The 16720-nt window shown below is 34.9% G+C and overlaps 1 protein-coding gene across 8 annotated transcripts in view; it reads right to left on the bottom strand.

Moving 5' to 3' along the window:
* FOXP2 (forkhead box P2) overlaps positions 1-16720 on the bottom strand; it is a 116216-nt gene that overhangs the window by 65831 nt on the left and 33665 nt on the right. For 6 of the 8 annotated variants that reach the window (XM_053463000.1, XM_053463002.1, XM_053463004.1 and 3 more), the window contains exon 3: positions 7851-7940. The exons of the other annotated variants lie outside the window; for them this stretch is intronic. In XM_053463000.1, the coding sequence (XP_053318975.1) occupies positions 7851-7940 (90 nt within the window). The remainder of the gene's footprint in view (positions 1-7850; positions 7941-16720) is intronic. 8 annotated transcript variants of the gene reach the window in all.

Below are 16720 nucleotides of genomic sequence, written 5' to 3'. Positions count from 1 at the left end.
TAGTTGTACAGTGTCAGATGCTTTAAATACAAACATATGAGTGCTACTCGGTAAATAACCTATGTGCTAAACAATGGATCTTGTAGAGATCGATAGAACTCTGTAATAAAGAAATATAGAACAATCGTAGATGGTGAAAGAATGAAAGCAAACAGGTTTAATTCGAGTATAATATACTCTTTTAATATATTATGTTCTACACAGCAATTTGACAATTGCTGCAAAATTGCTATTTGCATAATCTGAATATTACAGCTGTTCTCAATTTTAACCAGCTGCAGGGTAAATTACCATAGTACTTTGTAGTTCAGTGGTTACAAATTGCACGTGTGCACTGCAAACAGAGAGCTTACTGACTTTCAGCAGCGTAACACTACAAGTTGCACATTTTTTTTTCTTCAACAAGAAACATATGTATTATTGTTTTTAAGGAGGTTTATTGTTCCACATTTTCTTGATGTTATCGCATGAATATGCTTCCACTCTGATTACAAGACAAATAAATGCACATGCTCCTGAAAAAGGCAGGATAGCCCTGCAACGCCACAGTTTATGTGAAGATTTAAACAGAGACATGGAATTTCACGACAGATGGGCCATTTGGCCCATCTAGTCTAACCATTATTCCTGATGAAAAGACTCAAAACTTAATTGGTCCTTGGTCTTTTCTTACATTAAGGAGCCTTGTGCCTAACCATGCCATGTATGTTACAATTCTTTCACTATAGTAACATCTACTACATCTGCTAGGAGATATTGGAAGTGCACAACAAATTCACCGTTTGCCCATCTACTCCCTACCCCAGAAGTTCAGTCACTACTTATTTTAATAGGGGCTGAATCAAGTAGTGTATTCAGTGCTGCCTTTAATTCAGAACACAAATGTAGCCTACATATTCCAGAGACTGACATTAGGTGGCACACAGGAAAGTAGAAAGTGATAGTGTAGAGGTCTGTGAATGAACAGGGCCCTGGAGCACATACAATTGAGCTGAGGGCCACTAGGATAGGCTTGTTCTGGGTTCCACTATGACAGAGCAACTTGCAGGAAGCCAGTGGTACTTGAGTTGAAGCAACTTTTCTTCTTCGACCCGGTAAATAAATAGGAAGAGATGAAAACTTATGTTGGGGCCATTCCTGGGCTAGCTTAGACCTCATTAAATAGGCTCCCAATTTACACTAAAATCCTAGACTGGTTAAGAGCTTTGGTGCAAAGTTTAATGATCAATGGTTATTCTGCTGTAGAAGTTGAAGGGAATCCTTTGGAACCACTAACAAACACGCAGAAATAACTATGAGTAGCAGTAAAATACCAGTTAAGCCTATAGGAGATATAGGGGGTCTATGACAGTGAGAAACTAAACAAATCACATATGTGAATGCTCATTGTGAATTGTTATAATAGTGCATAGTGATTCAAGAGGCCACCTACTGGCATCTGGCAAGTGTTTTTAAGATGCTTAATTTCTAGCCCAAAAAAACAGCAAAGGTATTGAATTGCATACACATTTACATAGATAGTGAAAGCAGAAAAGAACCAACTGGCCCATCTAGTCTGCCCTTTCTGAACTACTCTTTACTTAACACTTTAGGATAGATTTAATGCACTTTCCAAGCTTTCTTAAATTCCTTTACTTTGTTTGCCTGTACTACATTCCCTGGAAGTTTATTCCTGTTATCTACTACCCTTTTTGTGAAGAAAAATGTTTTCATATACTTAATACTGTCCACACCTAATCTCTTAAAAGGTATGAGTTACTGCACACTAAAATTTTATCGTACATGTTTCCTATCTGGAAATATACAGAGGTCAGTATCAACAATTATTTTATGCAATGCAGGAATATTTCTACTAACTACCTTCCTTATATTAACAAAATGTGCAGCAAGATTATAAATATACATACAGATGCCAGGTATAATATTATTTTCCAACGGAAAGACTGCACTACTGAAATTCAATATAGCTGGGGCGACAAAATACTATACTTAAAGCTATTGTACCTTATGGACGCTAAGGAAAATTCTAATTTTTTTTCAAAGTTTACACAAGTGATTAACAAAGCAGATAATTTTACCCAGGAATTGGACAGTTCTTCCAAAATTTGGTGATCAGGTGGGAATAACTACACGTGGAGAGATGTAGGATCCTATATAAAATAGTAAAAATGTTACACCTCAGTGGCAGGATGTTCAGCTGAAAAAACAAAATGGAGGGTTGTCTGTGGAAAAGGGCAAATGTATATGGAGGAATTCCCAGAATTCAGCTCTTATCCCATGTATTTGCTACAACTTCAATATGTGAAGGCAGCAGTGTTATAGAAACACAAAGATGCCTTCTCATACCTGTTTATCAGCACTTGTTTGAACCTCCATCCCACCTAGTGATTTGAGTGGAATAATAAGGCACTTGTAATGAAAGAAACGCCAGGAGTACCAAAAGGAGATGAAAAATATCTGGGTCAAATTATTTACTTGTATTATTGTTTGAAATGCAATATTCATGCTTTCATCTTGTTTCTTAGTCTTAAACTCTCATAACACGTATCTAAAATTATGCAATGATAGCGATTCTGGCCTTAAACCCACTATTCACAAACCAATAACATCCCATATTTAATACATTTCATATAAAAATAAAAAGAGCAATTTAATGTTACACTATAATATGCGAAAAACGATTTTCTTAATTATCTGGTATTCCTGTTTATTTGGTGTGTAAATATATAAATATCCACTGGTAAAATATCCACTGCTTCAACCTGCCACATTGAGAACTTGAAATGCTTAATTTTCATTTTTAAAATTGTTTGATGCCAAAGAAAGTGCCCTGCTGAGAGAAAGCGTTCCTGAATACAGTGAAAAGTCATACAGCATCAAAACAGGCAACAGAAGATTTAAGATCTCTCATTTCTCTCTCATTTAATTGAAATTCTTTCTCCTCCAGGTAGTCTACAAGCATAAACTTGTTAAAGGACTGTAACAGGATAAAAGTTATCTGGAAAGCTTAAAGGATCTCACCAAGTGTCACTTGGAGGATAGAAGAGAGAGAAGGGATATGACAAAGTGCTTACAGGAGGGAAGTATCTTAAAAATCCTACGACAGAAGGCCATTGTGTAAATTCCGAGACTGTTGTAAAATATTTTGCTTCTAATAAACCCAGGGGTTAACATATTTTGAATTCAAATGTTGTTCACAATTATAATATGATCAGACCGGGTGATTAAGACTGATCCATTTTATTGTTTGCCGCAGGCAGCATGATAAGGAGTCGAGATGTTTGTCTAGTAGATTGGGCAACGATAACAGAGCTAGAACACATACAAATTGCTAATATGTCGTAAAATATTAAGGAAAAAACTAAAAATATTTCGAAAAAGAAAATCAAAATTATTGAAAATTTAGATTTCATTGGATATCAGTAATAAGAATTTTTGGTGGGTGCTAATTGTGACTGTTTAGGCATTGATATCTATAATTCAATTTCTTTATTGTGTGTTAGTGAATATTTCTCGTAATTTGTGTCTACCTGTGTAAGCATATTTTTATATGTATGTCTTATGGTCTAATTTGGCCTTGTCTGTAGGGTTCTATTTATCGAATTAGAAATACACACATTTTCTCCTAGTTTTGTGCTTACTCCTGTGTTTCTTTTGGGGTATTATTAATATTATTATGTATATAACTAACATATCAGTTAACCTCTCTTAGGGAAACCTTGAGAAAAGCCAGCCAAATGAGAGGACAGATTTAAAAAAAAAATTAAATTGGATTTACCTATATCTATACAATATGGTAAACTTTTTACTTTGTATTATAAATGACAGAATTTGCTATCTAGACTTTTCCTTTAAATGAAAGGATTTATGTGCTACTCCACCCCAATGTATTTAGGCACTTACATATGGGACAGACAGTGGAGAAGATGGTATTCCAATGGCTCTCCTTGCAATTCAATGGTCCTACTTCTAAAACTGTCAGTGAATTGAAGATGCAAAGACACATGCCTTTCATAGATAATTTAATATTATTTCCCATAAAAATTTCAGCTGAAGGCACACTGATCAAACTCAGTAACACATCCCTCAGTGAACACTTCTTAAAAGAACACAGAAGTAGTGATTCTGTTTCTTGCCTGACAATTTCCCGGGCCAGCATTCGTTTGCATTGGTGATGTGGTAATGGGTACTCGAATCACAAGTGGAATGTGATCACTGAACATTTCATAATCAACATTATTCTCTACGATGGCTTAAAGGGTATGAAGTGCTCGCATATGCAAGAGGAAGGCAGAATAAAATGGAGAACAAATAAATTGAGCTTTATGACATGCATCAGATACATAAAGAAACGTCTTTAAATACCTACATTTGGCAAATATTATTTGTGTGTTTATATGACATAGTACGCAAATGTATTGCTTGTCCAACCAAACTGATATATTTTTAATCACCCTTCCTTATTGCCATGCTGTCCTTCACCTTTCTAATAAACCGCGGGAAGCATCAATACTTAATAAACACTGGGAATATTGTTTCTTATTTCTACTTAGAACTCGTATTTGCATTTGATAAAAGCGATTATGTCTTGTTGGATGAAATGGTACTTGTTTTGTTCTGTGCTATGACAATCTAAAAATTACAAGCAGATATCTCCAAGCTATTAGATAAGAACAAAGGAAGGCAATCAACAATACAGAGCTTAAGTTGTATTGAAAGATAACATTAACAAACAAGTATGTTTCTAATTGAGTATTTTAGATTGTGCAGAATGTAGGCGAGTGGCTTGTTCACTCTGTATCCCTGCAGAAAACTAATGGCCTTGATAGTTATAAGAGGGATTTATCACTAGACAACTAGGAATATTTTAATTTTTCTAATTATCCTTCCTCCTCTGAATCTATTCAAAGCATAATTGGTTTAATGCATATGTGACTGTCAGTCGACCATTTAGGGGAGATGGGAAATATGGGTGGTACTTACAATGCAGAAATGCAAACAAAAGGCATAAAGGAATTCTGCTAGGTGAAATTTAAAAAAGAGATCTTCGACTTACACTACCCTTCATTCTAAGAAGGCAAATTTCACTTTCAGTATCCATTTTAAGAGGCAGACCTGGATGTTTTCTTTTCGGGAAAAGTGAAACAAACTATGTCTGATTCATTGTTCCTGGCTTCCCAGAATCAAAGAGCAGTGTTCAGTGACATACGTTGAGGCTGCCTTTCAAAGTAGATGGTATCTTTTCATGAGCCACTCTGTGCATTTCACTCCAACAGATGGGTTTAACAATTAACCCGCCATTGACCATCCATGCCAAGGATGCCTGCTGTAGAAGTTAGGCAGTGGACATCAGCAAGGGGCTTAGACAATTACGGTAATAGCATGCAGGAGTTGGGAAAATGAGAAGGGCTATAGTAATATTGTTATATTGTTAAAAATATAGCATGTCTTTGATAATACCCCAAATTGAATTAATACAAGAAGTAGCAGGAAGACACTCACAATTAAAACTGAAAATACACTTTTTCCAATAAAATGTACATTGTTGCCAACTAATTAGCAGGTTATATGTCCACATAGGTAAAATGTTCTGCTAATTTTTTGTAGCACTTACATAATATGATACAATAATTATTACTAAACAACAGCCATCCTTTGGGTAAACAAAATATAATAACACTTTTAACTAAAGTAGTCAAATGTGCACCTACCCAAACAATAACTGGATCATTATGATTATTTATTGTTTTATATAGCGCCATCATATTCTGCGGTGCTGTACAATGGGTAAGCATGACCTAACACGTAGTGAATAACATAACAATTTGACTTTAAAGCAAGAAGGAAGGAGGACCCTGCTCAAACAAGCTTACAATCACACAATAAGCATAAAGCCTACATTTGAATATCAATAAAGCATCTATCCAACACATATAAAAAAGTCATAATCTTTGTTTTTTCTATACATGCAAATATAATATAATTACGCTGGGAACAATGGTAGAAAATACATTTTCATAAAGCAAAATCTATGTCAGAAAAATCAATATAATGTTACGAAAACCTTTAGCTGTGGTACCAAATTGTTGCAACAAATATAGAAAATATGCATAGACGAGTTATTACTTTAGGCTACAATATATATCAACACACATTGTTCATTTGTAAACTAGGGAGATAAAATCCATCATTTATAATTAATAGTTATCTTCGTAGTGAAATTACACACAAGGGTAAGGGTGTGCAGAGAATTGTTTGAAATTATATTGGAAGCACATATACAAAAGGTAGCTTGTCAAAGGACACCACTTACATCAAGGATATTATTATCCGCTTTTAAATGTTAGCAATCACTGTATCAAATGACTGAATAAATTCAATCATGGTATATGATTAACGAATACATTCTAAATACATTTATGCGGAGGTCTACACAAGAAAGTAAAATTACTAGTACAATAGGTACTCAAAGTTGTCAGGGATAATGTATTTTTTATTTCTAGTTTGCATAAGACATGTTAATATGGTTGATTCTATTTAAAGAAAGTAAAATCTCAAGCCACTGCTTAAAAAATGAAGTGAAACTTTTCAAACTGATTACATGCAGTTCTATCTGATGGAAAATTACACCCCCTTAAATTAGAAAATAAGTTCAGAGGAAAGGCTATGATTAGGCTTAAACACCAACAACGGTCCTCAAAGGCTGGAATATGGGCACATTTTAGTCTAGTCCCCAAAATGGTATTTTTAGTATGAGTAGCACTCTGATAAAAGTTCAGATGATTGTCGGCTGCTACTCGCATTGACTAGCAATGAAATTGTTCTGAGCTTGAGTAAGAAGCACGTTGATGTATGCTTTCAGAAGGACTGGGGTTGTCCTTTAAGCAGACACCACACACGGTCAATCTTCAACATTCTGTACTTCTCAACAGTTTTAGGGCTGTCTTTAGAGATAAGGGTTTTTAAAGAATAAAATACTTGCATACTGTATGCTTGTATGTTTATATACACATATTTTGACTTTGGGGCTACAAAACACTGATACACAGAAAACATTCTGTGCTCCTAAAAAAGAGAGACCTAGGGGTCTCATTTCTAAAAAAGGACATATGATATGTATGGTGGAGGAGTACCTATGCATTGTTTCTCAATTTCGTTACCAAGTTACCATGTATTTTCAAGATTGTACTTAATCAGGCGAAAAGCATGTGAAATTTCTGAACAATATTTAACATTAAAAGAGGTCCATTATCAATGTTCTCATTGCATAGCCTCTATGAAATGACATTTTAGTCGTGTGTAGCGTTAAATTGGAGTTGAAATGTAAACATAGATTATTAGAACGAAAGTAAAGATTTATTTTGCATTACAAACATCAATTTGCAGCTGTCCCTAGCAATACTAATAGCACACTGTTCCCTATTCCTAATTAAACATCAAATCCATCTGAAGATTAAACTTTTGATTATGTGGCTTACACCTTTTTTCTATACTGGCCTGATATAAAGATATCACCTTCAACAAAAGACTACATCTTTCCTGAGAAACAGGACTATATCCATTCACCTTCAACATGCAAACAGTATTTGAGGTTACAAATATGTATACTGGGGCTGCACAACTCCAGTGGCCAGAAAATCCTTACCTGAAAGTGTATAGTTTAATGTATTTTTTGAGATGCCTGTACTCAAGCACGAATAGTTTGTGGCCCTCGAGGACTGGACTTGGGCACTTGGGTGCATACCATGAATATCCTTCCAAGCTTACAAACCAATGTTGGTTTTACTAATGCAGTCTCCAAATGCTCATCTAGTACATATGATGACAAACTGGCAGAGAATGTAACATACCTGCAGTGGTCTCTGTTTATCGTTGCTCTTTGGAGACTTGAGCCCACTTGTTTGCTGTTGTAAGAGAAGTTGTCTTGCTGCTTGGAGAGCCTAAAATTGAATAGAAAACACTGAAACATGGAAGGTATACATCTGCACCCGTCTGTACATTTTTATGAATACTCTTTAAAATACGTAATGTACTCATCAGTGATAGCTTCTTTTTTTTATAATACACACAAATATGGCCAGCCGATGCATACTACACCAGAAACGACTCTGGCTTCACAGAATGAAAATCCCAGAAGAAAATGCTGTAGAACAAAAATGACTCCCAATGGGCAGATTTTCAGCATTTTGTATTGTAAATAAACAATTTTGTTTTCAAATGTTATAGACCTCAAAAAGGTGGGTAGCTGCCACAGACTATAGGATATTTTAGGACTTTAGGACAGTTATATACTGAGGATATTTGTAACCAATATTATTTGAACCTTATAGTACCAGGGGTCAAGGCTCATATGGTTCCAAATATAAAATCTTATAAAATATATCCATAATGAAATATCAAGTAACTGGCTGGCCACACATAACATGTAGTCATATCCATGAGAGGGCATTCAAAAAAGCCAACTTATTAAACAATGCAATAAGCAGGTCAAGCTTGGTATTTCTTGTGGATGGAGGTGAGTTTGGCGGTAAGTTTGGTTATAACGCATAGGGAAGTTGCAGAGTTTAAAAGTTTCATATCACTTCCATTTCCTAAATAAACCCAATCAACACATATGTGCCAAAAAACAGTAGTTTTACTGTTATGGAAATGGCTACTTCTTTATATGTTTAAAGGTAGCTAGGCTGATTCTAAAGTTTTAATAAAAACTGAATCACAGGAAGAACTAGTAGGAGAATGCCCTACTGTTCATCCCGATCACAATAGAACATACTATTACACTTAACTAAATATAAGGATATAAAAAAACGATTGGGTACATAAAGGTAATTTGTAATCTTTTTTTTTTTTTTTTGGAAAGCCAATAATAAATCCCAATACAAACAGTATTAACCCTGTTTGTGCCATAATCTTTTTTCCCAGGGAAAACTGGCAACCCCACAGCACACTGAATGAAAGATAGCAAAATATATGCTAGGCTAAGGCAGAGATTAACAGAAGTTCTGCTACAACTACAAACAAATATACCTAGTTCTAAAAAAGCCCTAGTCATTAAGTGTAAATTGTGTAATTAATATGAAATCCTAAACTATTTCTACTCAAAAACAACAGAGGATTTTTAATTCTATGTTCTTCAAAGTAAAACTTAGTGGGTTAGTTTTTTTTTTTTAATCATTAAAATCCAAAGCCAATAAAATGTTGTAGAATTTCTATCAAAATCAATGAGCTGGTTTTCCCAGATAGTTTCTAGTATCCATGACAACAGTTGCTTTGACAAGATGTGCATATGGCATTACACTGCCAGCTGGTGTGAACAATGTTTGAACTACTGCATTGAGATGCTGAGCAAACAGAAAAAGTTGCCACGTCTTAACCCTCAGGGATGGTAGTCATCCCCTGATCAATTATGAAAAGACAGAGAGAGGTCTGCTACAGTCTGCTCCGAGCAAGTTTTTTTTTCTCTTTTTCGCAGAAAGCAGTCAGACACTGAAAACCAAAGTAAACAAACTGAATGCACTGGCTCTATCTCCTTACAACATTGATTTGCCTTCCCACGTAAGCCTTTGGTATACGTTTACAGAGCAGACTTTTAACTTTTGGAGACTTTTCCCACAACAATCATGTCATTGTCACAAAGAATTCTCCAGTAATTGCAGGTCAGTTTTCAGATTTCATTGAAGCATTCCATTACTCTGCTCAACAAAAACACAACCCATCCCCAAAGTATAATAAACAATACTCGTATTTAAAGAAGAAAAGAGAAAGTATGTTAAAAGAATGAGGCACTCATACATACAAAAAAAATGCTAAGCTCCCAACATATACGTTATGTAACTGCAAATACCCCACACCGAGATACTAGCAGGTAGAGAAATACATAGTTTGATATATTATTTTTGTAGCACAAAAATAAGGTCATGGTAATAATGTCTGTGTTAAAAGCTGTATGCTAATTGTGAATATGCTATGGTCCTAAAAAAACTCATGTTGGGATGATAGAAGTGATGGAAACAAGCATTTCATGTTCTTTCATTCTTGCGACTGCAAACTGTCTAATGGAATTTCAATTCTTTTCCATTGTCTTTCGGTTGGGCCTTAGTGTAAAAGAATAGCATTACGAGAACAACAAAACTTCCACACTAAGTGATTAACAAATGAAAACAGAACTGTGCAGGACAATAGACACTAGGTCATTCCGTGATGACCTTGTGGTAGAGTTGTCCAATGTGCCGTTTATTGATTCATTTAATGGGATGACACAACCAACAATCATAGCTACAAATTTCAGCAAACAGAAACAACCGGAGGTTGTATAAGGTGCAAATTGCACAATGGTTATAAATCAGGGGAAGGTACCGATGGTAGATCGATGGACTGTAGGCAAAGTATAGGTATAAATCAAGTCTCAGGATCACATTATTATCAACCAAAGCTGAAATGCAAATGTAATGGACCCAAAAAAGACCTTAATGAACAAGATGTAATATTCAACGCTTGTATTAAACCAACAAGATTTCGGCACATTATGACAACTTTACTGGATCGCTGTTTCTGCCTATAGAACAAAAATGCCAGTCAATGATAAAGTGCAATTTCTGCTTAGTTACCTTCCCTGTGGCTGCCTTCTGACAGCTTGTATGTCAATGGTATAAGAACCCTACAGCTGGGCTCTGTTACCTGGCAATGCCACTGGTACAAATGCCCAGACTCACAAGAAGTCTTTGGGGAATTAATTAAAAAGATATTTTATCACTATAGCCCCACTTGTCATTATACCATTTGATATACCCAGATAATATTCTATTTACAAAACAGCAAATAACCTTTTACAAAATGTCACTAGACACATTAAAAAGGTTACGGCAAGTAACTGGCAAGATTTGTCACTGTTCCACTAAAGGTGTGAATATCCTACAGGAAACTTAAGGAGTACTGTTTAGGTATAGCCAGTACTTTTTTAACGGTTCATTTACTTTATGGACTTAAATATCTGCTAGGAAAGCAAAGTGAAAATGACTGAGACCAAAGCAGCAGACAGAGTAACTAGACATGTAATGGATGGAAAGAAAAGTGGGAATTAACTTTTCCAAGAGAGGGGGAAAAACATGTATATTTATTGCTGCTATTTATTCAAAGTGACATTGAATCTAGTTTCATGCAACCTTATACTGTACGCCTGTGCTTCAGTAAAACCGGCGTAAAATACAATCAAATTCCCTGCCTCAACCTATAATGGAGACATTTATATTTCCATACTTTAAAATGATGTCTGTCTTAAATATGTAACATTTAAACTGCTGGTTGTAAACACAGCAGGTAAAGCAAGTGTTTTAAGAGATCAAAGATGATTTAAACCCATACTGGAAAATCACTCAGACACCATGCCTGTTATAGTCATTTCATAGCTCATGCTACAATTTTATCACAGGCAGCGGATCATTCTTTTTCTAAACATCTGGTAATGTACATATTTATTGTTCATGTGAACGGACTGTTATTGTGACTAATAATAAGGGTACAGATCAAGAACTACAGCTGCTGAACATTTTCATCAGATCCTTTGTAACCGTTAAATCAACGGCCGTCTTCAACCAACAAACGCAAAATAGATTATCACGGAAATCACAGTTCTCAAACATACAGACTACTGAAACTAATTTCACATAAGCCTAGAGATGAAGGTCTACAAGATCAAAACAATACCTACCTTATATAACAGTAATGTAACCTACTCCAAGCCCCAATTCGAAAAGGGAAAAGAACAACTATAATTAACTTACTCATTTTGATGGGCATCATGTTCATTTTACATGATAAAGGATCATTTCAATAGTCACGGTGGTGACAGGAACAACAGCAAAACGTATTTTAAAAGTTATCACATTAAGACAAAGTTCTATGCCACATACCACATGAGCTTCAATTATAGTTGCTTGGTTAGTTTATCTCAGATGTAGCATTTCACTTCAAGTTTCTAAAAAAGCAAGGAATATTAATTGCTGTTACTGTGCTCACTTGGGTACGAGTGTGTGTGTCAGTGATCACCAAATCTGGTACTCAAGGTAGTTCTTCCTGAAAGAACCTGGGTGTTTGTGAAGGAATCTTGAAAGCTTGCAATGAATATAAAGGTCAAAGACATCACATTACTTTTCTAATGACAGCACCCCTGCTATCCACATTGCTGACTGTGAGTTACAGGAAACAATGTAACAGTGCTGTGAGCACTGGTAAAATTGTATGGGAATGAAATGACTGAACAACTGTTCAGGTTCTCCCTTGCTATGGTGTTAGCACTGACTCCACAGGAGGATACTTCAACATGAGAGAGACTACAGGGTCAGGAAGGTCAGGGTGAGTTACTCCCGCTTTGAAAATGGGAATAATAAAAAAGTAAATAGTAAAAGAAATGTAAAAAAATAAATAAAATGAAAGTAAATAAATATTTAAAAAGGACCCATGTCATCATGTTGCCATTAGAGGCTCCTTCAAGTTACAAAAATCACTGGGGTCTACAACGGTCCCAAAGAGGCATCTAGTTATATCAAGCTGCTCTGTAAAAGGAGTGCAACAATGGAAACAGGTTAAAAAAAATAAAAAGTGGAAAGTAAGATTTTTCCAGATGAAAAATACAATTAAAAAAAATATTTAAACAGGTACAATTAGACATAAGATGAGGCAAATGCTCAAATATATTCAGTGAGGTATAAAAAGAAAGGGGAAAAATGCTTTAGTGTGGATAGATAAAACAGCCTTTGTCCTTAAGGGGTTACATGAAATTCCAAAAGGTGGCGAAATAATTTAAACAGAGTTCCTGTGCATTTATGTGTGTTGTTTTAAAGTACTGTAGTATGAATACACTTACATTTTAAGTGCACTATATATGTAACATTTCTATCAAGAAACACTGTATATCGATCAAGCAAGTAATTTTGTCAAAATTAGGTTACCTTTCTGTGTTACATGATTCAGTAAGAATGATAGCTTTATAAGTAACTAAAATAACTGACTGTTTAAACACAGAATGTGATGTTATTTTGTAAGATATTAGGCATGCATGTATGCATTCCATATCTTCAGCAACCCTCCAAGTGGCCTCCCCACTTTTAATACATAAAGAAATTCCTTGATATTTACCAGATATGCTTGAAAGCTTTTGCTCAGTTGGACTGATTATAAACGTGTGTGAGATTTAAAGAAGATAACACAACAGCCTTTTGTGGTTTCACAGTCTCTGTTCTTCCATTTGACTGATTACACAGATCACTGCATAAATTATGGTATCATGTTGGATTCCCTTTATATTTTATATATTTTTTTCTTTGTGGTATACAATAGAATTGTCTCAGGGATTGCTACAGACTTGGAGTCTGAGTGAGACATTCAAAATAAGGAAGAGGAAAAAGAAAAAGAAGATATTATTGATGAGAACAAATTGCAAAATTCCACCTGTTCTGAAAACAACCTATAATTCACAAAGAAAGACCCAGCTATCTGTCCTAGCTCAAATATCTTCAATCTATCTACTTCTCTAATTCATCTTTGCTGCGATCAAGTTATACTGATGAGACTTCACTAAGCATTATAATGGGCCAAACACAATGAGATTCTGCTTCAGGATTATTTTATTTAGTCCTACATAATTACTAGTTAAGAGAGATTTTATGGAAAGTCACCTGTGCATTTGAACTATACATTACGCAAGGCTAGATCAGTCAGCTTCTCGCAGAACAACCTTATTGGGGTTGGTCCTTCATAATGCATTGGAAAGTCAGTGAGTTGAAAGAGCAACTCTCCACTTTAGCGCCACAATCTTTTGCGTGTCCCTATATTGCATATTAATCTTATGTTTAGTCTATATTCCATAATAATAATAGCAAAGCCAATTATTAAATTAAATAAATTAATCTTAATACCACCATTTGTATGTATTAGTTCCAATTTAAATATTCAAATCTATAAATATTTATAAAACTATCCAACAAGCTAATTGAAGCAGCCATTCTTGTGGAAGAGACCATGTTTGTGTTAACAGCGCTTCTTAAGCAATTCAGAAACAGAGTATCGCTTGCTTTTCATTGTATACTGTGTTTTACACACCATTTCTATTACAAATGAGATATTTCTAACTTGCAAACATAACACTCATGCTACCGCAACTGTTGTCAAAGGCACCACATTCCCCTCTGTAGGATTATTTGATACACATATTCATGTATATTAATCTGAAGTTACAAATATCAGTGACAGGTAGATATTTTATAAAATCAACAAAAAAACCCATTAATATCCTTTTATCCTATGATGATCCTGTGACTATTTGTTAACATATATAAGCTCACAAGAGCAAAGATGTCTCTATGATTTTAAGGATTAAAATGATTTTGGGGTCCCTTCAAGCATAAGACATGGCATATTCACTAACGGGGGAGTTGACAGAAGAGTTTGCAGGTGAGTTGTGGTTTTGCCTCCCCTCACTTCACTATTTATTATGAAAGGCCAACACTGGCAGGTTCCTCCAGCAAGAGGGGCTGAAGAGCCCAGTATAATATATAGTTTAATGGGTGAGAAGACATATTGAGGATTAAACTATGTATTACACAGAGGCAGCCAAGCTCTTCCTGCAGTAGAAGCTCAGTTGGGTTGACTCTTCATAATGTATAGTAAAGTCGAGGAACTGAAACCACAACTCTTGTGCAAACTCTGCAGCTCTCTTTTTTAGTAGGCCCTGTATAATGCATTGTTAAATTACTAAGATTGAACTATGTATTTTACATGGTCAGCTCACCCCTTCTTTGGCCTTTGTTAATAAATAGTAAAGTGATAAAGTTAAAATGACAACTCTCCTGCAAAGCTTCACTTTAGTGAATTATTTTCTTGCTGCCAGAGGGGTTTCTGATAGGGAATAATTTCCATCGTTTACAAAAAGGCAAATAAATAATAAAGAAATGCAAACCTAGTAAAATGAGCAACTGAATTTTTACAACCATGACCCTTCAAAATGCTCATAAATGTTTTTGTTAAGGCATGCGGCAGGCATACCTTAGTCCTAAAAATGTGATAGTTTAACCTAGGAGCCTGTTGCATTTGAAACGGTAAAATGAAAAATGACATCTACACCCATTAATATCTTCAATGTATAAACAGCACAGCATGACACATTCTTGAGAGCTGAAGGCTACAAAATTTCTCTGAAACATAAATAACAAAGCACTCAGAAGCATATTGATGTTGATATTCATCTCTGAGAAAAACATTGCTGCCTAGGCTTCTTATGAAAATAGATGCAGCCCAAATGGATCTCCTGTAATTGGTTTCAGATAGCGAGGTCAGAAGAAATATGATACAAGAAACTATTATGTGGAACAGGAGAAACAAGAATGTTTACACAGGCCCTCCCCCATTTTTCAGGCTAGAGGTACCTTTGCCATATGCTCACTAAAGATAACTAGTTCTAAAATGAGGACAACATCCACTAAATTCACTTTCAGTTCCATGTGTTCCCTGTTATACTTAAATGTGGTTAGTCATTATTTTGACTTTTTATCTGTCAGCAATTGCCAGTAGACATTACCTTAGGTTAACGTTCTACAGTTATTTTTTATGATAAGTAACAATTATTTAGATTAAATATAACAATAATTTAGAGTTTGTACATTGGGAAAACTAATTTCTAACATTCTTTCTGTATTTGCTGCAAATAAATTACTACACTATTACTACAAAAAATATGTAGAATACTGTTATTCTTGTTTGTATGCTTGTATTTTTGTCATATTAATGATAGTTTTTTTTTTTTTTTTTAAAGTAAACAAATGCATAGTTTAGATGGGAAAACAAATTCTGGTGTGCTGACCAAATGTGTTGAGGAACTGCTTCCTTTAGCCCACGTTGTTTATCCATGAGTATATTTATCTGTGTCACAATCCTTGTATCACTGTGAGCATCTAGAAGGTCAAAGGGCTACTGGTGGTTTGTAGACCACAACCTAAATAGTGCAATGATAAATCCAGCAAGGCACAAAAAATATACATAGTTGGTTCATCTTTACCGATCAAGGCCATCTTGTTACCCAGAATATCACACAATTTACTAATACTTATCTATATTATATATTATGTCTTCATACGTGAACGAGACATTGCCACAACCATCAATGGTTGAATACAATTGCGTTGCTATTTCTTAATTTCTAACTGCCCTGTTGAATTTATGATGGTACCACATTCTAAATCAAGTCTAATAAACCTTCCCTACTGCACGGTAAATGTATAACTATGAAAGGGTCCTTTTTGTTACTTTGGTATTATATTTCCACGGAAGGCAGACAAGTGCTGATAATACTTTGGAGAGAAGTAGTGTGGAATTCAAGTGGTACTTCATGAATTTGGACTTTAAAGGAACTCTTTGAGTTTTTTTGTGCCATTCATTCTGTACTTGCCACATCAAAGCAGATGTAATGCACTAATAAATGCAACATGTAGTTTAAATGCTATTTAATACAAGAAAATTAATCATCTAATTGTCATAAACCAATTTTAACACAGCTATTTCGAAGAGTGAAATTATGCTTTTGTAGTAATTGACCTTTCATTTTAACAAGACTAATTGATACAGTAATTAAACAAGTTTTGAGAGAAATAGAGGTAAATTACTAGAAAATGGATTTCCTACGCATTTGCCTCATTTGGTTTTAAACGAAAGACTGTTGTAATATGTACAT

Source organism: Spea bombifrons, chromosome 4 (assembly GCF_027358695.1).
Source record: "Spea bombifrons isolate aSpeBom1 chromosome 4, aSpeBom1.2.pri, whole genome shotgun sequence".
Classification (NCBI taxonomy): domain Eukaryota; kingdom Metazoa; phylum Chordata; class Amphibia; order Anura; family Pelobatidae; genus Spea; species Spea bombifrons.
Note: the sequence above shows the minus strand (reverse complement) of the source record. Positions and strands in the feature narration are given on the sequence as shown.